At 35.3% G+C, this 21,427-nt stretch overlaps 4 protein-coding genes across 5 annotated transcripts; 3 read left to right on the forward strand and 1 right to left on the reverse strand.

The window, feature by feature from the left end:
- The first annotated feature begins 3,459 nt into the window (after positions 1-3,459).
- On the forward strand, positions 3,460-8,127 carry LOC140985038 (uncharacterized). 2 transcript variants are annotated; one of them, XM_073452771.1, is made up of 11 exons: positions 3,460-3,570; positions 4,139-4,256; positions 4,342-4,478; positions 4,634-4,830; positions 5,326-5,607; positions 5,694-5,752; positions 5,964-6,000; positions 6,115-6,186; positions 6,270-6,420; positions 6,514-6,645; positions 7,347-8,127. In XM_073452771.1, exons 2-11 carry the CDS (start codon positions 4,148-4,150, stop codon positions 7,743-7,745), a joined length of 1,575 nt encoding a protein of 524 aa, XP_073308872.1. In that variant the 5' UTR covers positions 3,460-3,570; positions 4,139-4,147; the 3' UTR covers positions 7,746-8,127. The 2 variants fall into 2 exon arrangements, with proteins under 2 accessions (XP_073308872.1, XP_073308873.1); XM_073452772.1 differs by having other exon boundaries at positions 4,354-4,478.
- Positions 8,128-9,767: 1,640 nt separating this feature from the next.
- LOC140985424 (uncharacterized) lies at positions 9,768-13,355 on the reverse strand. Its single transcript, XM_073453293.1, has 4 exons — positions 13,081-13,355; positions 10,934-10,992; positions 10,413-10,594; positions 9,768-10,104 (listed from the first exon to the last, which is right to left on the reverse strand). The coding sequence occupies exons 1-4, from the start codon at positions 13,244-13,246 to the stop codon at positions 10,032-10,034; spliced, it is 480 nt and encodes a 159-aa protein (XP_073309394.1). The 5' UTR covers positions 13,247-13,355; the 3' UTR covers positions 9,768-10,031.
- Positions 13,356-15,582: 2,227 nt separating this feature from the next.
- On the forward strand, positions 15,583-17,971 carry LOC140984328 (pentatricopeptide repeat-containing protein At2g17210). The gene has a single exon (XM_073451648.1). It carries the CDS (start codon positions 15,583-15,585, stop codon positions 17,800-17,802), a length of 2,220 nt encoding a protein of 739 aa, XP_073307749.1. The 3' UTR covers positions 17,803-17,971.
- Positions 17,972-18,093: 122 nt separating this feature from the next.
- Positions 18,094-21,143, forward strand: LOC140984329 (3'-5' exonuclease). The gene is made up of 6 exons (XM_073451650.1): positions 18,094-18,519; positions 18,803-18,958; positions 19,609-19,739; positions 19,832-19,993; positions 20,652-20,762; positions 20,844-21,143. Exons 1-6 carry the CDS (start codon positions 18,222-18,224, stop codon positions 20,898-20,900), a joined length of 915 nt encoding a protein of 304 aa, XP_073307751.1. The 5' UTR covers positions 18,094-18,221; the 3' UTR covers positions 20,901-21,143.
- The last annotated feature ends 284 nt before the right edge of the window (positions 21,144-21,427 follow it).

Here is a 21,427-nt window from a genome sequence, read left to right on the forward strand (position 1 = left end):
GATTTGATTATTTATCCTAACTTAGTCGAATTTTTTGATAAACATAGACATAGCCTCATTGCTTGATAAACATAGATATAGCATCATGCTTATCTGTTCGCCAGACTTCTGGCTGAACGTATCTTATTCAATGGTTAAGGCAACAACAGTGGCAGCTAGGGCTTTTGTTGGTTGGGGAGTGGATGTATCTTCCTCAATCTTGATACTTAACTGAAACTCGTAAGCTTAAATCAACAAATATATCATACAGCTCGAACTTATTGAGGTCTTAAGACTCCCTCTAACCACGGTCTTTGCATCCCATTTCTTGGGCAAAACTCTCATCATCTTCGAATGAAGTTCACAGTAAGTATACTCCTTTTCAAGAGCGTCAAGTTTAGTAACAATGCAACTAAAATTTTTGTCAAATTCGTTTAATGTTTCACCATCACTACAAGAAAAACGCTCAACGACAACGGTTTTCATCCGTGGTTGTAGCTCAATTAGCGACGGTTTTAATAAACCGTCGCTAATGCAGTAGCGACAGTTTCTTTTTTCCGTCGCTAATATTAGCGACGGACTTTAAACAATTCGTCACCAATTAGCGACGGTTTTATAAACAGTCGCTAAGTTAGCGACGGATAACCATCAACTCCGTCGCTAACTTTAGCGACAGTTTCTTAATGATGTCCGTCGCTATTATTTTCATTAAAATAAAAAAAATTACTTTTAATAAATCTAAAAAAATGCTTATAATTTGACTATGCTAACAATATTCATGATTTTAACTAACACAGAAAAATTTAAAATTTAAAGCGAAAAAATTACTCAAAATCGAAACTAAAATCGTGTAAGCGTTGTAAAGTGATGTTGTGAAAATGGACGGAGATTGTGGCTATTTATAGAGAATTGGCGACGGTGTTGGCTAAACCGTCGCCATTAGCGACGGTTATTTCATTTAACGGTCGCAAATTTGAAAACTGTGGTCATTTTAGCGACAGTTTTTTTAAACGGTCGCTAATTTAAAATTAGCGACGGGTTATTTTAAATCCGTCGCTATAGGTAGCGACGGAATACCGTCGCTAAGTTAGCGACGGTGTAAAAAAACCGTCGCTAAACTTAAAAATGCGACGGTCTTATTATAACCGTCGCTAAATTAGCGACGGCTAAATCAAAACCGTCGCTAAATTCAACAACAGGTTTTTAAAACTGTTGTCTTTTGTCTGAAAAATACGACAATCGACAACGGTTTTCATTGATAAAAAAAACACGGCAAAAGACAACGGTTCATAAAACCGTTGTCATTTGCCTTAAAAAAACGCTAAAAGACAACGGTTTTTTAAAAACCGTTGTCGTTGACCTCCTAAAAAACAACGGTTTTATGAAAACCGTTGACTTTTACCCCCTAAAAGACAACGGTTTTGTAAAACCGTTGTCAAAACTTACCTACGACAACGGTTTTCACTAAAACCGTTGTTAAAGACTCTACGACAACGGTTTTTCACAAAAACCGTTGTTGTATATGCGTTGTTGTTGGGCGTTTTTCTTGTAGTGCATGTTTCATTTGACCATTATCAAACTTTCGTATAGCAACATTGAGATTATTCCTTAGTCTGGTAATTCTGTTTACATAATTGAGTCAGATTTTCTCATTTTTTTTTTTGTAGTGGAACGCATTTTTATTTTGATAAACATATTTTTATCCAAATTATCGACGTTGACATTCCTCTTATCCTCGGTAGTCCACTCACACTTGTGCTTATCTACCATTTGAGCTCCACCCTTAGTGATTGCAATAACAATGTTTTCTTGAGGATCTTCATATGACCATTTGTGATGATATACATGTCATTGTCCTAAGCAGAAAGATGTGTACATATGTATTTTTCAATTATCATAATTTTCTTTACAAAATATAGAGATATTGTTAAATGAAGTCATTTGAATATATATTTCAATAGTCAACAAAACTTGCTCTGATATCACTTGATATGATCAAATACTTATTTAGAGAGGTAGTCAATATCTTTAAAATTTCTCTGAAACTTGAGATGTCTTTGAGCTGGCATTAGTACTGGTCAGTTATTAAAACTCTTTTTCTTGACAAGTTAAATGCAGCTGGACAGTTAAAAAATCTTTTTCAAAGTGCAAAAATGTCTGGCTGGATCTAGCGAATGATTGATTATATACGCTTAACTTTTTTTTTTTAAAAAAAAAGTCGATCTGGTAAAAAAAAATGCAGAAATAAATGGCATAAATATTTTTACGGATAAGTTGTATATTTGGTCTAATATATTTGGCTCTTCGCGATTATCGTCAAATTTCAGTTTTAGTCAATTATCTTTAATTGTTTTTTTTTGTTTGGCAATTTTTTGTTATTTATAGTGTCACATCAATACTACCGTTAAAAAATAACTAAAATTGTATAATAGCATAAAATACATGACTTGAACTGAAATTTGATACTACTAAAATCGTAAAAATATATATATATATATATACACATAATCAACCATACATTTTTCCGTAATTTTTTAATCCAAAAAGCAAATTTATGCTGGTCCTTTATTTGTAATACACGACATGTATACATTATATTATATAATTAAATTTACTAGCCTAGTTAGANTATATATATATATATATTTATAGTCGAAGATTTAATAAAGCAAATTCGGATAAAATTTTAAATATCCATGCTTTGCTTTAAATAAAGTCAGCTTTTCTACACGAAAATAAATAACTATTTGTAACCTAAACTTGACCAGAATTATTGTATTTAATTAATCCAATCCAAATCCAAATTTCAATTTTTGACGTAATCTCATACATATCAAGGATTTGTTGGGACTATATTTTATTCTATGGGATTAAGTTTCTAAAAAATATATAACAAATTTAATCTCTATAATAATATAAAAATTTTATTTACATAAACTTTATTTATTGTTGTTATAAAGGACAATTTATTAAACTAATACAATTATATATATGGTTAAGAAAATATAATTTCATTGGCTTATCAAAATATGTCAAATAAATACTATATTTATTTTTAATATTTATTTCCATTACTTTTCTTCATTTATTTTTTTTTACCTTCACGTGTGATTAATATAATTTATTAATTTATATTTTGCTTTATCCAACTAATTTTTTAATATATTGACCACCACAACTATTTGGCCACGTTGTTCTTTTGAAAATTATATCAGAAATTTTAATTTACCTTAATTATGTTATATTATTTTTTTCCCCAAAATGATTTTTATTTTCATGGAAAGTTCTGAGTGTTTTGACTTCAAGTTTTTCCCAAAGAGACGTATGGACTGATCAAATAATAGAAGGCTGCACCAATTTGAATGTTATGAACACCGATTTGAATGTTATGACATTCTAGAATTCCTTTTATAAATCCTACACGAGACAATTCATTCATTAAAATTTCCATTTTCTTGCATCAGATACCTATCCATAGAATCGAAGGAACTCGAAAATATATGTTATTTTTTTTTAAAAAAATAATCATCCAAGTTTTAATCCGAGGTTGGATCGAAAACATAAGCTTGGTCTGCGGAATTCACTTTTCTGGTAAGTTTTTTCTGCAATTTCTGGGGGTGGGGTTGTTCAAATATCACTGTTTGCATGTATGATGTTTCCTTGTGGAATGAAATGTCATTCTATTATTATTTTGGTTTTTGCAAATAATTAACGTGTTCTCACACAAGCATGCATGGATTGAGCCATTCATGTCTGCATGCAATTTTGTACGTCGTGAGCGTGTAATTGTCTTTTTAAAATGTTTATGCATTACTAACCTACTATGCGCTTATGCATGTTAATTAGTTTGGACTGGAAAAGTGAAACTATCTAGGACCATTAGTATCTTTCCCCATTTTCATATACTTTGGGTATTATGTGCAGATTTGGGGTGTAAATGAGTCGAGCTTAAATTAGTTTTATAAATTCTTACAAGAACGGATTTGTGATCGGTCTACTTCATCAGTTCATCATATTCAAATTAAATATAGTAATATATTATATTGTGAAGATTAATATTGGATTAAATTTGTTTGTTCTGTTTTTACACACAGTCAAAATCTTTAAGGCTAGAAGGCAAATCCAATATATAGTAACTTGTAATATACTGCGTTGACAGGTTGAAGCAATGAGGCCCATTCAGGATCAAGGAATGGTACTGAAGCAACTATTTCTTTGTGCCATGTTAATGGCCTCAAACATGTTGTCACAAATTGAAGCAACTAGTTCTGTGTCAGGTATTACATGAAACAAGCAAAAACTTGACATGAATTCAAATAGCAGCCCATATAATTAATTTGATGGCTTTTTCAACATTTGCAGGACGATATTTAGCAGAAACAGGTGGCTCGGAGTCTGGTGAACAGCCATATGATCATAACACTGTGAGAGCAGATCCATTGGACCATTTGAGGAAATACAGAGGCGGATACGATATATCGAACAAGCATTATTGGAGTGTATGTATTTGTTTTAGAAGCAATAAAATGGTTTTCAGACTTGTGTTTTAGAAATTATGCATCAGTTAGATAATACTAATAAGAACCCTTACTACATATGTGTTTACTATCTGCTACAGTCTACAGCTTTTACATGTGTTTACTATCTGCTACAGTCTACAGCTTTTACGGGTATATATGGCTATGCAATTGCAGCGCTGTGGATCCTATGCGGTGTCGGATATGGAGCCTTTCTTCTTGCAAGAGCTACTTGTTGTAAGAGCAACAGAAAGCTCAAGAAGAGATCAGCTTGTCAAAACAAGTGTTATCTTGTGGCTCTACTCTGGGCAGTTGTATTCACAATTCTTGCAATGTAAGTCATTCTCCACTGTCTTCATTCTATACACTAGCTAAAAATCCTAGAAACATATGGCAGACAAAAAAAAGAAAGCTGACATAGAATTGGACAAAATGCTTATTTTGCTCTGATATTATTGGTTTGTTTTTGGCCGGTTCGATGCTTGCATTCTTAAGAAACAGTGATATAAAGTGGTTCAGTTCTTGAATCCACTTATTACACCTGTGTTGAGAAGTAATAATTGCTCGAACCGGCCAAAATGTAGTGTTTGAGCTGTACTGTTTGCCCAAAAAAATATAAAAGCTCGGTCCTACGACCTCTCCGTTTCTTCATAGAGCTCTCAATTTTTATCACTGACTTGATAAAATGAGAAGAGAAAAGGGCATAAGAAAGAATACATTACAAAACATATAACAGCCAAACATAGAAGTAAACATTTTTCACATGCAAAATTGATTACGAAAAACAACCCATTCACATGTTTGTAATTTGAAAATCACTAATTTTCAGAACTGGAAGCGGCCTAGTTCTTGGAGGCAATGCCAAATTCCATTCAAGAGCGAAGACAATAATTGACATCATCATCGATACAGCAGATGATGCTTCGCACACGATATACAATACGACTGGAGCTATGAAAGAAATGACCCTTAGTTTAGGAAAAGTTAATGGAAGTCGCCAGGCCACGAGCTTGTTAACTTCGACATCCAGAAGGCTCGATTCTCAGGCTGCCGATATAGAAAGACAAGCTTCCAAGCATAGACGAGACATCGATAAGGGCATAAAGATAGCGTAATGCCTCGATCTCTATTCATATTATGTTTGGTGCAAGCATTTCAGTGCAGATGAATGTTATCGTTTCTTTCTGATAATTGCAGGTACATAGTAACAACGGTAGCGATTTCACTGGCTTTAGTCACTGTAATTGCTCTACTAGGTAAGCACGAGACCAGCATAGTAACTATGAATTTGCTCCACATTGCATTTTACTCAGGTTCACATGTTAAGAAAATGGAATCACATTTGATTGTAGCTGTCAAAATGACGACAAATCTACCAAAATTTGGACAAACATTCACATTCTTCACATAAATTCAAGAATCATACTTCCTTCTTTTAACTTCTCGAATTCGATTGATCATATGCAGTCTCAGGTGTCCTAAAATTTCGAAGAACATTTCACACGTAAGTACTGCCCACCATCGTTTCACTACCTAGTATCTTGACACAATTCTTACGCAAAATCACCTATTTTTCACAGAGATTCTCATATATTATTTTCATACCTATTGCATGCAGGCTAATTATACTTTGCTGGTTTTTCACTGTCCTGTGCTGGTTGTTCTTCGGGATTTATCTCTTCTTGAAAAAGTACGAACCAAAATAATTATATAATCAAATGAAACATCGACAAAGTGGGTTAGTACTTATAAGCATTTACTCTGTTTATGTAGCTTCGCCGGCGACACGTGTACCGCGCTAGAAAGCTTCCAGAAAGATCCATACAACAACAGCTTGAGCTCCATTGTACCATGTGATGAACTGCTTTCTGCAAAACCAGTGCTAAGTGATGTTAGTGCAGGGATATACAACTTAGTGAAGGAGGTATAAAACACTTTAAAAATCGCATATTCGAAAGGAAAATGCATAAAACTTGCAGTCTCCTGATTTATTTAACGTGCATGATTCATAATGCAGGTGAACAAGAACTTATCCACTGATTATGGGAATATTGTCCAGATTTGCAATCCTTTCTCGCCACCACCTAATTATGAATATCAGCCATGGAGTTGCCCGGCTAATTCAATCAGAATAGGAGACATATCGCAGGTGAGCAGAATATAAAAATCATCACTAACTCAAGAGTTTGGTTAAGTTGATACCAGGAAGGGGAGAAGCTATCTAGTATAGTGGAAATCATTGAATGCATGCAATGAATTCTTTTTAATAGGTATCGGAGTAATTTCCTCGGTGCAGCATATATCTGAATTTCAAGATTCGGACCACCTTTTTTTTATTTGGATTTTATATGGAATATTTGATCATCACACTTATTTTTCCATTAGATAAATTACATGATACGATCCCCTGTTTCATGCTGAAGAGGCCAAAATCCCTTGAGCTTCTGTATTTTTAAATTTGTGGCTAGAATCTTAATTCATTCGACAATTTTTGTGTGAGTTAGATATGCTTCTTGTGTGCCTCTACATGGAAATTATCCTGAAATCAAAGTTCTTGAAGTAAAAATTGTGTAGGCATATAAGGAACACATGTGACATAAAAAAGAATCATCACTTTAGCTCAACCACTTTTCTGGTTTTTTAGCTCAACCACTTTTCAAAAAGGATTTCACATATTCGTTATAGCAAATTAGCTGCATATGCAATTCACTCCCTCCCAATCTAGTTTGGATCCTAAGTACATGCTTCTTCGTATACGACACCATGCACGTTAGGATGCTAGTAAACCATCAAGACTATTGTACTACATTGCATGCATCGTGATTACTCTCGTGTTTTTTGGAATTGAAGGTGCTGAGAACGCTGGCTTGTCCTGATTCCAATGGTGAAACATGCAATGGAGGGATCTTGGTACCTGCTAATTACTTCTATACCGTGGAGGCTTACTCCACTTCTATACAAAAGTTACTCGATGTTTACCCCGGTATGGAAAGCCTAGTAGAGTGCCAGACAGTCAAGGATGCGTTCGCGAAAATCCTTCGGCAACACTGTCGTCCATTGAAGAGATATGTGCGAATGGTGTGGGTGTCATCGTTGTTTCTATCAGTTGTAATGGTGGTGTTGATTCTCGTATGGATCATCGGATCAAATCACAATGACCGCAACCTTCATTCTTTGAAGGGTTCCGTGAAACCCCATGATCACAAGGAGGATGTTGTACTGGAATCCAACTCTTCATGGAAAGCATAGCAAACTACAGCAGGAAAAAGCTAGAGGGTGGCCGGCAAGGGCAGTCGCCCCCTTCATTTTTTCATAGATTTATGTATTTTTCGTTGTTACATATCTATTAAGGCACGTTTCATCATCTCCAAAGTTTTTTGAACTTCAGATTTTTAATTGTTTCCTAGCTACACGAAGACCATAATCCGCCTCTTGGGAGAAATACAAGATCCTTAGGACAATATATCCAAGTGATCGAAAAGCGATACGGGGCTAATAGATTTTTTTTCTCCCCTAGCCTTCTGAAACAACCCCTCGAATATGGGATATATATTAGTGTAATGGATTTGTGGGCACAAAGAAAGTTATTTATTTGATGATTCGTTCAGAGACACCAAATATCATCAACATACGCAGTAAAATACGTTGAGCACGAGATTTTTATTGACGCTAATAATTGTTAGGAAGTCAGATGTGAGAGATCCATATTGAAAGATAATCAGATAATCATTAAATTCCCTGCACTAGTGGTCGGTGGATCATAGCATCTAGTTTATCATTATATCATGTGAGTCCTCATATTTTTTACGTAAGTTAATATATATGTTGATTTAAAAGTTAACAATTGACTACATCATAAGATAAGAAATATTTCATGTGTAGCATATAATAGTTTGCATGGACAGATAGTAGGGATAACATTACCATTTTAGTTTTATACTTCTAACCCTCACAATTATATAGGTTTTTTCCATGTGCTATTAAAAATAATTGATAAAGCAAATTTACATACAAACTTCCTATTTGATATTTATTTAATTCATTCAAACTTAGTTGACAAGGGTATATTAATAAAAAAAAGTAGAAAAATTATTGATAAACATGGTAAGCTTATATATTTGGAGCAAACAAAAAAAGAAATGCGACATATATAATTGGGACGGTGAGAGTATTTGTTTTCTTTGTTTCTTATCCTATGTGATTTCAATTTTTTTAGTTTGCTGTATATTTGTTTTTGGTCATTTTTCATGTTGAGTTGACGACAACATGATGTCACGTCCAATTTTATTGCGTGTGTGCTTTTTTTTCCCATTCTCCTAATCTCGAAGTTCTCTTTATCTCCCTCAATTGATTGTCCAATTTATCATCATGTTTAATTTATATATTCGTACATATGACATTTAGTTGCATCGCCCATAAGCTTTAGTAAAGTTCTACACGAGCAAGTAAAAATTATGCTATTTTTTCACATTCTTCTTGGGTAGCTGATTTCATATGGGATCTTTTGATTTATTTCGAATTCAGACGGTCAATTGATAATATGGTATTAAAACATAACGAGATAAACTTTCTTGGTATAAACATGAACTGACCCACCTTTTAATCCATTTCCCACATTTGTCCATGATCATAGGCTCACAATTTATTAGTTATGTCACAATCATAATACTTGTATTTTTTACATTCTTTGAATGGTTGGTAGATTCAGTTTTCTTTTACTTTGGTAGATAAATAGTTTTTTTTAATTATATTTTCAACTTCAAATTTTAAAACTGTATAATATCTAATCGGATGCACGTATTTCATGCTAGTTAATTGAGGCATTTTGTAATAGAGCCATATGGTAGCATTTATAACAGAAATTGGAAATTTGAAAAAAGTCATTTTGGTCCCGCCGTTAAACACGTCGACGAGGAGGAGGAGGAGGAGATGGAGTGTTTGGTAAACAAAATTTGGAGTCCAAATAACATTTCCCGTGATATATGATATATACATCCTCATGTTTAGGTGAGTATCATGTTCCAGGCCTTTAAACAATGTATACACAGCCAGCCTACCAAGCTAGAAATCTTAAAACAACTGAGAGAACTTCAAACTTGATCAGTAACCAATAGCTCACCTATATCCCATCAAAGTGAGATCTTGTGTGAGGGAGAACAAAAAAAAAATCATTAGCCCGTATGATCATTACGCGAATTTCAAACACAATTTCATTTAACCGCGCGTGTTAGGAACACGCCTGATTTCAACCTTGTTTACTGAGAAAGTTGATGGATAAATCCATGCGTAAATGAGGAAGTCCCTCTATAAACATTGAATTACACGCCATGTTTAATTCAAAATAGACTCTTTCCTTCTGTGAGTGTTGAATTACACGCCTAAGTCAAAATAGACTCTTTTTTGAACTGTTTCTCATAACTTTCGGGAATGTTTTGAGGTGAAATACAAAAGAAAAAAGTAGTACTCAAAAGCAAGATCCAGAATTCGAGTCCTTACAATAACAACCAGCAGCAAGGCAGACAAGAACCAAAAATATTAGATTTCTGATGATCGCTTTACCTTCTCCTTCAAAAATTGAAGTATGTGTTCTTTTTTCCAGTTATCAATTCTGCAGGAGAAAGTACAAAGAATGTTGCATGTTAGTGAGTGGCCACGTTGGAATTATTTGCATGGAAACTTGTGACAACAGAGACAAAATAAAGCCTGAACACCATCCAGGATAGGGTTGTGTGGAAAATTAAAGGTGCTAAAGCCCAAGACTCAAGCCAGACCTGAAGGTCTAGAAGAGCCCTTCAAATTTTTAGCACAATTACAATCACTTGCGGCAAGGTGGAAAAAGTAAAATAAATCAATAAATTACAAAACTTTCGATGCAAAATTTTGGAATGGACGTGTGAAAAGGTAGGGTAAGTTCACCTTATGGTTTCCTTGAGTCGTCCGTCTTCATCTAGCATGATCAACTTTGGTGGAGAGTTATAAGCGTATTGAACTTTGACAGTTGGAAATTTATCCTTCTCTTCCTCAATGAAACCAACTAATTCGGGATAAAAGACGAGCTTCCTCATGCAAACCTCTAAAATTGCACCAAAATATATAACCTGGACAAAGTTGAAACAGAAAGTGATAATCCGTAAAACAGACAAAAAAAGAAACTGAAATGTGAGCAAACATCAGACCTGAGAAGAAATAGAGAATTTTTTAAAACCATCAAGTTATATATTGATACATTTTACTTTCTACCAGAATCACAAGTAACATGTGAGGAAAGCAAGGGGGAACAAGAACCAAATTTGAAGCAACTCCTCTCTTATGAGCTTTTGTACAAGAACATTCTTGCTTTCCAGAAGAAAATATGGGAAGATTAAGAATCTATTAAAAATACGATAAGGACAAAATAGTGTCCGCCTATATCACAAGTTACTTGTTGTCAACCATACCTTGCTTGTTGCATCATCAGAATCCTCAGCACAACACTTTAAACAATCAGATACCAGTTCTGCACATGAGAATTGAGGTCCGAATAAGGTTGATTTACCGGAAAAAAATTAAAACTAAATTCCATCACTCTTCTTCATCATTGAAAAAAGAGAATGAGTCCTGCATGCTTCATAATATAATAATTAGAACCATCTTCATTGCATGTATTGCCGATCTTATTATTTTTACATAATTATATTTTTAATCTTTCATAATATAATTTGAATTATCTTCAATGCATGTACCATTTATAATCTATACTATTAATAAAGCAAGACCCCTAATAGTAACAACCTTTTACTGAAGCTTTTTTCATATCCCAAAAATGTCCATATATTTTAGATTTAATACATACAATTTGTTCTTAAACTAACCTTAAAAAAGGGAAAATCATTATCAAGAATTGTAAGAACAAAATATATAAAATACATAATATTCATATGATTATGTTACACACAAAGTGTGCTTATTGACTAGTTTTATCAGAAGAAACTATTCACGTCACACACTGAAAAAATAATATTTACTGCATACTAATTCCATTTGAACAACAAAAAATTATTTTTTATTCAACCATTAACAGGAACCTCCTCAAAACATGCTAAACTTTCACTCTCACAGATATTTACATATGTCAGATAGCAAATATGTTTAAGACAAAACAATAAAATAACCATCAACACTTGGTTCCCTGATTCCAACTTTTGGCTTGTAAATATAAATGTCACGATCTCCATCATCTCATGACTCAGTGATATGCCATCCCCACAGGCCCACGCTAATTTAAAATTTGAAAGTTCACATTATGAATAATGGATACCAGCAGTTACAACGAAAATCCAACAAGACAAGGTCCTTGCTTTTCCTCCTGATTTGTTTGAGGTCTCCCTTCCAAACTAATCTCGATGATGATGATTGATATAAAGTATTTTTTACGTTTTCAATTCACAGCAGAAATTTCTTAAGTTGCAAGGTCACTGTATTCAAATTTTGAATTGCCTTCAGGGGAAACAAAAGAAGGATGTGATTTTGGAAATTTTTACAGTAACATGTCCCAGTCAACTAATTAAGTGGTCTCAGTGCAAGGAATGACCTTAATAAGCTAAGCCATAATAGTGATTGGGATAGCCATTGTAGTGATCCGTATCTACTTAAGTAAATTTATACAGAATATATAGCCTGCTTGATTTTGAGTCTCAAATACAAAGAACATGGGGTATCCCAGACAAGGAGCTTTTGATAATTTTAGAGGTGTCTCAAGCGACCTAGCTCTTAGTGAATTTTAATATGTTGGAGACAAAACTTCACACATATCATCAAAATACTCTTCTCCAATGCACAAGGAGTATATTTATCATTATTTCCACTTCTAACACATGGTCCTTCGTGGCAAGATGATCAAAATTTAGATAATGAGATCATGGCTTATTCATAAACTATATAAGTAAATCGTAGAAGGTATATTCGACTTTAAGATTGCTTTGCACACTCAAATGGCATAAAATATCAACATGTTTATTGTTTCCCAAATTCCCACTTGAAAGACCAGTAATAAATTTCGATAAATAATGATGGAGCGGCAAGTAAATCAAAGTGGAGCAAGTAGAGAGACATAACTGGGCAATTATATATGCTGAAAATTGCATAGCTACTACGATAATGTTATGGTACTACGGTGCATGAAATTTTTATCATAGGTTATAAAATCAATAGCAGAGGCCAGCAACAAAGACTAGGCTTTTGTCGGAAAATTTATCAAACTTATTAGCCGCCATACAAAATTTTCAAGAGTCGATGTGGAATCATAACCTTCCACTGACAATGATCAGATAGTAAACGAGTATTATTTATTATCCTAGTAACTGAGAATCTTAATCCTGAAACATAACTGGAATATAAACCCTAGTTTCTGAAAATTCCTGTCCTGGTACATAATAGCCCCAAGCTGTTTCCTGGCGCACACACAAAAATCAGAAAAGAAAACCCACAAAAGCACAATATTATCTGTGAAACAGAAATGGAGTGGTGAAAACCAAAACACGTTGAAGAAAAAAAGATACATTAGCACAAAATTCATCACAAACATCATATAAAAATACATCCATGCCTTGATCTTTGGTGTATTCGGCAAAGGTGTGGCAGTCCGAGCAAAGGGCTAGGCCGGTGAATCCTAATTCCTCGCATTCTTTAGTGCTCAATTTCTGGTCTGCTTCGCAGGCCCGAAAAACTAATAATAATGGAATTACTACCAGCACAAATTTGCAAATCGACATCGTTCCCTTGATTTTGAAGTCCAGAAGACAATATACGTATCTATTGAGAGCAGGGGGCAGAGATTTTGAACAATTCGACAATAGAGGGGCAAAAGGCAAAAGGCAAAAGGCAAGCAGACTCGCAAATCAGTATACCTTCGCTTCACAAAAAATTTATATAATTTTTTTAAAAAAATTCAATATACAATAAAAAATTTAACATTTAATATATTATTAAAATTATTTTTCNATGTGTGTGTGTGTGTGTGTGTTTGCGCGCGTGTAATATAACGACAGAGCGAGTTCACTAAGTCCTAGGATCTCTGCTTAGTCGAGTGGGTTCGATAGAGAGAACCCAATCAACTGATTTACTTGCATTTCTTGATTTTGAACTCTTGGAACGAGACATTGGATTTTTCTACTTGGAAAAGTTTTAGCTGCTGCACGAGGCACCCAATAGACCTTATATCTCAGGGCTTGGTGGGATCCCGTCACCTCGTATTGGTATTCTCTTTTCTTGGAGTGATCGCTCTCCGAGAAATTCCACCAGATATTGGTTTCTTAAGGTGACTCGAGTTTGTAGCATTCAGTAACAATTTTTTTGTCGGTCCAACACCAAGAAATCTGTCCCAATGTTCAAATCTTATTTATCTTAACTTGATTGACAACAGCCTCTCGGGAACGATTCCATTTGAGCTGGGTTATCTCTACAGACTCATAGATCTTGGCTTAGGGAAAAACCACCTCTCGGGGTCTATCTCACCAGTCATTGGCAACCTATCATCTCTACAACGAATTTCTTCTTCGAAGAGCTGTGGCTTCGGAGGAGAAATTCCCGAGTCGTTTTCCCGGCTCCGGAACCTGAAACATCTCATTTTAAGCTTGAATGGATTAACTGGTACAATTCCTTCCGGTCTCTCTTTTCTTGAATTCATGATTAATCATCAACTCGAAGGAGCTATACCCCTTAACATAGGCCTCACACTTTCTAAATTGAAGTAACTTAAGTGGAAAGATTCCAGCTTCACTCGCAAACGCAACCTTACTTGAAAACAGAGATTTGGGTACACACAGCTTTCATGGGCCAATACCCAAAGAACTTGGAAGCTTTTCTAGTCTAAGAAACCTGATTATTGGAGATAAATCATATTCAAGACGATATAAGTAAGCTTTACTTGGGAGCCAATAGGTTGACAGATAAAGATACCCTGAATCACTTGGAATCATACATACCTCGGAGTCTCAGTCGCTGCACCAACTTGTTATCCTTGGGAATCTGAATCTAGGAAACCTCAACTTGTCATTCAATATACTACAAGGTGAAGTCCCAACAGAAGCAGTTTCACTCGTTGGGAACAAGGTGGAGTTCCTGAGTTCTCGGAATTTCCCGAAGGAAACAGGTCACCTCTGATAAAATCTTGGTCCCGATTGCTGGAGGCATATGTTTACATCTTTCGACGGAAAATGATCACAAAAAACCACTCTTTTCTTATGGCGTCATTTAATTTTTATTTGTTCTTGATTTTATTTTTTAATAGAGACAACATAAGATATACAAGTAAAAGTTAAAACTATCCACACTTCTCAACTTGTTTTACACCTCTATAAATTAGCAAAAGGATTACAAAAACCATCCTTGAGCCGACCCTAAAACACACTCCTCCTTGAAATTATTATACTCAATCAGAGTGGAAGTATTGGGAGGTGAATAAACACAATTATTTGATAAATTGATTTAATTTATTGTTAGAATTTATATGGTGGGAAAAGTTTAATGAAATTTAATTTGTTTTGACAAATATATCCTATGATTTATAAGGATGAACATGGTTATTTGGGATCTTACATTTGGTATTTTCTCGGCTCTGTCAGAATGCTTTGTCCACAATGTGTTTGTGTTTTTGCCTGGTGCAGTGTGTGCGGGGGAAGTATTATCTTGTAATTATTTATTCATTATGCATGTACTGAATTCCGTCAGTGCTCTGTCAAACATCATCGAACTGAAGATCTGCTTATATTCGGGTTTTTGTTTTTGCTAAGCGGTTCAGCTAGATGCATTGCTATATAGTCTGACAGATTTCATCTCTCTGATACCCAGTAAGGAAATTGGGATATGAGTCATATGACTATCATATTTCTTCCAATCTTGTGCGCTGAAATTCTCTGTGAGTCAAACGGTTCCTTCCTGCAACATCTTTCGGCATTTCATTATTTGTGCTTGAGAATGACAAATTACTCGTTCATGTCAATTCAACACATATTAGCAGGAGAGGATGGCATCAAGTTGGCAGCTCTGAAAAAGATTCCTTCTTTGTTGGTGTCCTCTATGCGATTCCGTTTTTAAGGAGGGCATTGTTATGCATTTATCTATCATCTCATCAGGTTCCAGACTCACAAGTTTGTCTCCTAAACTCAGAGAATCATTATCGAATGGCCAGTGGAAAGAGGCGTTTCTTCACTACAGAGAAATAAAAAGAGCAGGAATTCAACTCATTGATCATTCAATTTTCTCTCACATTCTCAAAGCTTGTTTAACTCTGTCGCTTAGAGTTGGAAAATCTGTCCATGCTTCCGTGATCAAACAAGGAGTTCTATCATTTACTTCTGTAGGAAATTCAGTTATAGACTTCTATTCAAAATATGGAGCATTGAGCTCTGCTCTGAATACTTTTAAATGCATGAAGATGCAAGATTCGGTTTCATGGAATATAATTCTTCACGGTCTCCTTGATCAAGATGCTTTTGAGGAAGGATTGGAGTTATACACACAAGCTAGAGGGATTGGATTTGATCCCAACATCTCTACTCTGTTGCTCCTAATTCAGGCATATCGTACTCTTGGAGCTTTTGATGAGGGACTGAGATTTCATGGTTACTTGATTCGAAGTGGTCTATGGAGCTCAACATCTGTACAAAATTCTCTTTTGTGTATGTACGCAGAGATTGGAATAGAGTACGCCGAAAACCTATTTGAGGAAATGTATGAGAAGGATGTGATCTCATGGAGCGTGATGATCCGAGGTTACGTACTTCATGATGAAATTTGGTTTGCTTTAGAGTCATTTAACAAGATGGCTTCAGACTTTGGGATTGAAGCTGATGGTCAAACCATGGTGAGCATACTAAAAGGATGCACTAATTTAGGGGATATCAGATTGGGAAAATCATTTCATGGCTTTGCCTTATTAAGGGGCTTAAATAATGATTTGTTTGTAGGGAACACACTTGTTGACTTTTATTGCAACTGCACAGATGTTGGTTCCGCCATTAGAGTGTTTAGTGAGATGTGCCATAAGAACCTAGTGACATGGAATTCCCTTCTCTGTGGATTTGTTCATAATGAGATGCATCCAGAAGCGTTTACATTATTTAGTTCAATGGAGAAATCAGGTTTTCTTGCAGATGAGGTGACTCTCGTGAATCTAATCCAATCATGCAAGGTCTTAGGAGTTCTGCATCAATGCAATTTGATTCATTCCAAGGTAATTAAGCAAGGTTTTCAATCAAACGAGTTTGCTATGAATTCTTTGATTGATGCATATGGAAAATGCAATCAAATTAATTATGCGTATAAAGTATTCTGCCAAATAAAAAGACTAGATGTTGTTACCTGGAGTACTATGATCTCAGGTTTCACTCACTGTGGCATGCCTGATGAAGCAATTTCTATTTATCGAGAAATGCGAATTTCCATAGACAAATCATCTGCTGTTGCTCTGTTAAACCTTATTGAAGCTTGTGCCTTGTCTGCCGAATTAAGAAGATCAAAATGGGCCCATGGCATTGCTATTACAATGGGCTTGGCATCACATGTTGTACTTGGAACTGCAATACTTGACATGTACTCAAAATGCGGGGCGATATTTGAGTCCAGAAGGGCCTTTGATCAAATTTCCATGAAAAATGTAGTTTCTTGGAGTGCAATTATCTCTGCATATGGCCTAAATGGACTCCCACATGATGCACTATCGTTGCTCTCTGAAATGAAAGCTTGTGGTTTCAAGCCCAATTCAGTGACAACATTATCAGTATTATCTGCATGTTGCCATGGTGGATTGGTTGATGAGGGACTCTCGGTTTTCATTGATCTGGCAAATGATGGAGCAGAAATGAAGTTAGAACATTACTCCTGCCTCGTGGATTTGCTGGCTAGAGCTGGGAATCTTGGTGATGCATTGGATATAATTAAATATATTCCTGTCGGCATGAAGCCCAGCGCAAGTGCCTGGGGTTCACTTTTGAGTGCTTGTCGGAATTTTGAGAATGGTGAGCTCGCTGTTTGTGCCCTTTCTCAGATTCTTGAGCTGGAGCCATCTAGCTCTGCTAGTTATGTACTCGCATCTAACATATATGCTGCCAGAGGTTCATGGGTAGATGCCTTCGGAATGAGATCTTTGGTGAAGAGGAGAGGTATAGAAGTGGTTCCTGGTTACAGTTTGGTGCATGCAGGTAACAAAGCATATAGGTTTGCTGCTGGAGATTTGAATCATCCTTTGTCTCACTTGTTATGCCCTTTCATTGAGCAATTGCACTTGTGCATGAAGAAGGAAATCAGAGCAACACCCCCTGTGTCTTAGGAGCAATGGGTGAGACAGTTTTTGGTGAGGAATGGAGTAAGGCTCCCTTTCTTCTCCTTGAGCTATGCTGCTACGAGTTTCCTGTATTAAAGAACGTACGCAGCTAAAGCTAGGAACTAAGCGACCCGAATGGTCCTGAAGGAAAGAGTATTGATCTACCATATTTGGAAAAAACTACAATCAATAATTGAGAATTAATTATATTATTTTTTTTATATATGTTGAACTTTATTTATTAGTTATAGTAAAATATATAATATATTTTTTATTTAATTTCAAATATAAATATTATATAGATTAATTAATTATTGAGTCTAAAAAGTTCCGAGGCCAAGACGCTAACTTGAAAATTTTCAAACAGTGAATTTGTTTTCCGACCAACTTACGACCCAAATAGTTTGAAAAGAGCTCCTTATAAAATGGAAACCGAAACAGCGGTTTCGAATTCCGATTGGGCCTATCCACTTACCGATGATGAGCTCCAAGCCATTGACGCCGCATTTTCCGCCGCCATATCTGCTTCTCCGATCAAGAAGTGCCGCCGCTTCAGTTGTCCCGACGCCGCCCTTGCTTCCTTCGATTCCCCTGCCACAACCCGACGTCGATTGCCCCAGACTCTCTTTACTTTTCGGCAACGACAAAAGAATAGTTCTTCCTTATCCTGTTCTACTTTCTCGACAAATAGATCCTACGTTGATGCGAGTTATTCTTACCGAGGTGACTGCAGTTTACTTTTCGTCATATTTTGCTTTTCAAAGCCCACCGTCGTTTTGCTAGTGTTGGTGGATTGAAGTGTTTGGAGTATTGTACTTTTTGGTTCGGAAGTGGAACCGCTGTGTGCAGCATTTCTTGTTACTTTTCTTACCATTCTCCTTTTTTATGTTAGATCGACGTTACATTTTGTTACATTATGCCATTTGTTGAAAGCTAACGAACATTGATAATTGGTGATAAGATTTTTTAACCCTGGAAATTGGAACCCTTTACTGTTTTTATTCAGAAATAAAGTTTGGAGGCCGCATTGTGTATAGCAGAACTATAGAGGAGGTGGAAAGAGCTGCAGAGGAACTTCTAAAGTTTATGGATATAAATAAAAGAAAAGGGGATCAGTGTGTCCTTGGTCTGGATATTGAGTGGAGACCGACTTTTAAAAGAGGTAACTTCATTTGCGATAAATATAAAGGAGAATAAAATGAAAACTCTGATTGATAAATGCATATGGAGATAAGTGTTGCATAATGCAACAAATTTTGATTTTTTAACTTAGATCAATACATTGCACATATATGGTCTACTTTTTTCCCAATGTGATTTGAATGTGTTGATTCCTGTATATCGCTCTTATTTTCTGATCACACACTGTAATCATTACTTTTGGAAACACCACATTTGTTATCATAATTGTCATATGTGTGATGTCCGAAGTCATGGTTCTGTTTGTTTCCTGATGTGTTTTCGAACTTCATAAATCAAAAAACGATCGTTTGCAGATAAAAGGCAGTTGATTTTAATTGAAGAGTGTTAAATTCTTCAATTTCTTTTCCAAATATTCGATTTGTCTTGGAATAAGTGAGCAATTTTAATTAGCGCCTAAGTTTATGAATCCATTGTATTATAGTTCGATAGTCAAGGGTCCTTCCTACAAGCTAAACTAGGAAAAACAATTAGAAAATTATTTTGAATATAATTTCCAATTAAATTAAAATTAGTGGTTCTATTTCAAAGTGTAGTTAACTTCCTAAAAGAATCAAGATTGAAGTTTGAATATGATTTTGCTAATACAAGAAAATTTGTCGATCTTTGTAGGTGTTGCTCCTGGGAAGGTTGCTGTTTTGCAGATATGTGTGGATAATAATCTTTGCCATGTTTTACATATAATTCATTCTGGAATACCTAAAAGTTTGCAATATCTACTTGAGGACCCTAGCACTCTAAAGGTGATGCTTTGAGGATTCTCTTGGTTTTATAAGCTAAATCTGGATGTTCTTTACAATATTTCAACTCCATAAACTGCTTGGTACATGCATAGGTGGGTGTATGCATTGCAAATGATGCTGCTAAGGTTTTGCAAGATTATAATTTATCAATCACCTCTTTAAGAGATCTATCTGACCTAGCAAATCAAAAGCTCGGTGGAGATCCCAAAAAGTGGAGTCTGTCCGTGTTAACAGAAAATCTTATTTGTAGACAGGTACTTGACTGATGGAGAATTTTCATTGCCATCTTGGAAATTGTTTATTTCTTTATACTTTGGTATTCTAAGGAGCCTAGATACAATCAATTACATGTTTCACAATACTTGAATCTTTTATCAGCATATACTTATCTAAAATTAGATATAGTGGCTACAAGCACAAATTTTGACATAAAACTAGTATTTTAAAAATTACTAATAAAAAAGTACTTCTATACAGACAATATTTGGACTTCTGGTTAGTACAAACACTTGGGCTTTTGAGCCGAGAAAGCTTCACGCAGAAATTCGTGATATATTCGTTGTTTATACCAAAATGTAAAACTTTAGTCTATTGACTCAATCAACTCAATTCCATACATGTAGATCTATTGCAAACTTAAGAGTATATGGAAAATTTTAATTGGCTGCATGGTAATCTTCGTTGAATTTGATGGTGATCGGGGTTTTGAATCATCGGCCCATCACTGGTAAGGGAGGGTCCAGAATTTTTTCGGGTGACTAAACTAGGCTTGAACATGCTCCACCGGTGTTGGTTTTTATGTTCAACAAGCAATGGACACTCCCAACAACTGGTTCTTCGCTATTGGCATGTCTGGATGCGACTGAGTGTGTGATGACTGATATTCTAACACGGATTGTTCGAATTTTGTAGCTTCCCAAGCCAAGCAAAATCAGACTAGGGAATTGGGAAGTTGAAGTTTTATCAAAGGAACAGTTGAACTACGCCGCCACAGATGCATACGTCTCTTGGTACCTATATAAGGTGCATCATTGTGCTGATTGCCCATGGTTCTTTCTTTTGCTTTTACTTTCCATAAGACTATAAAAAATTTTCCAACTGCAGGTGCTGAAAAGCATTCCAGATCCTGCTGATAACACAACGCCAACTACACCCAAATGAATGTTCGGCGAAGCATGTAACCTCCTTGAGACATGAATATCTATCAAGATGGTACAAGACTCCTCATTGTTCAACAATATATTTAATTTGAAGCACAGGTGGTGTCGAAATCAGAAGTTTGGTAGAATTGCTTAGTAGTTTCTGGTCATCCATTGTCATACTTAATTATATAACACTCGTCATAGTTCATACATCAAGTGCGTGATATAAAATGACAAGGATAATGTCGTCACTTTCTATGGATCTACTTGAGCATATATGGTCTACACTCAAATAAATTCATTTGCTAAAATAGTTTACCAAATTACTTAGTAACAAATTTTGATTTAATTTGCAACAGCTCTATTTAGTGCTTAACCTATATAAATTATTACATTATCTCTTGGACTGATTCAACCCATTTGGTAGAACATTGGCTGACTTGGGGATATCTTTAGAAGGAAGATGACCAGTACCAGGTTCAAATGTCTCAAGTTTACTGGAACCTTCACTAGAATCAGCTCAAGTATTTAACAAAGAAAAATTGA

This window comes from Primulina huaijiensis, chromosome 9, assembly GCF_012295235.1.
Source record: "Primulina huaijiensis isolate GDHJ02 chromosome 9, ASM1229523v2, whole genome shotgun sequence".
Lineage (NCBI taxonomy): Eukaryota > Viridiplantae > Streptophyta > Magnoliopsida > Lamiales > Gesneriaceae > Primulina > Primulina huaijiensis.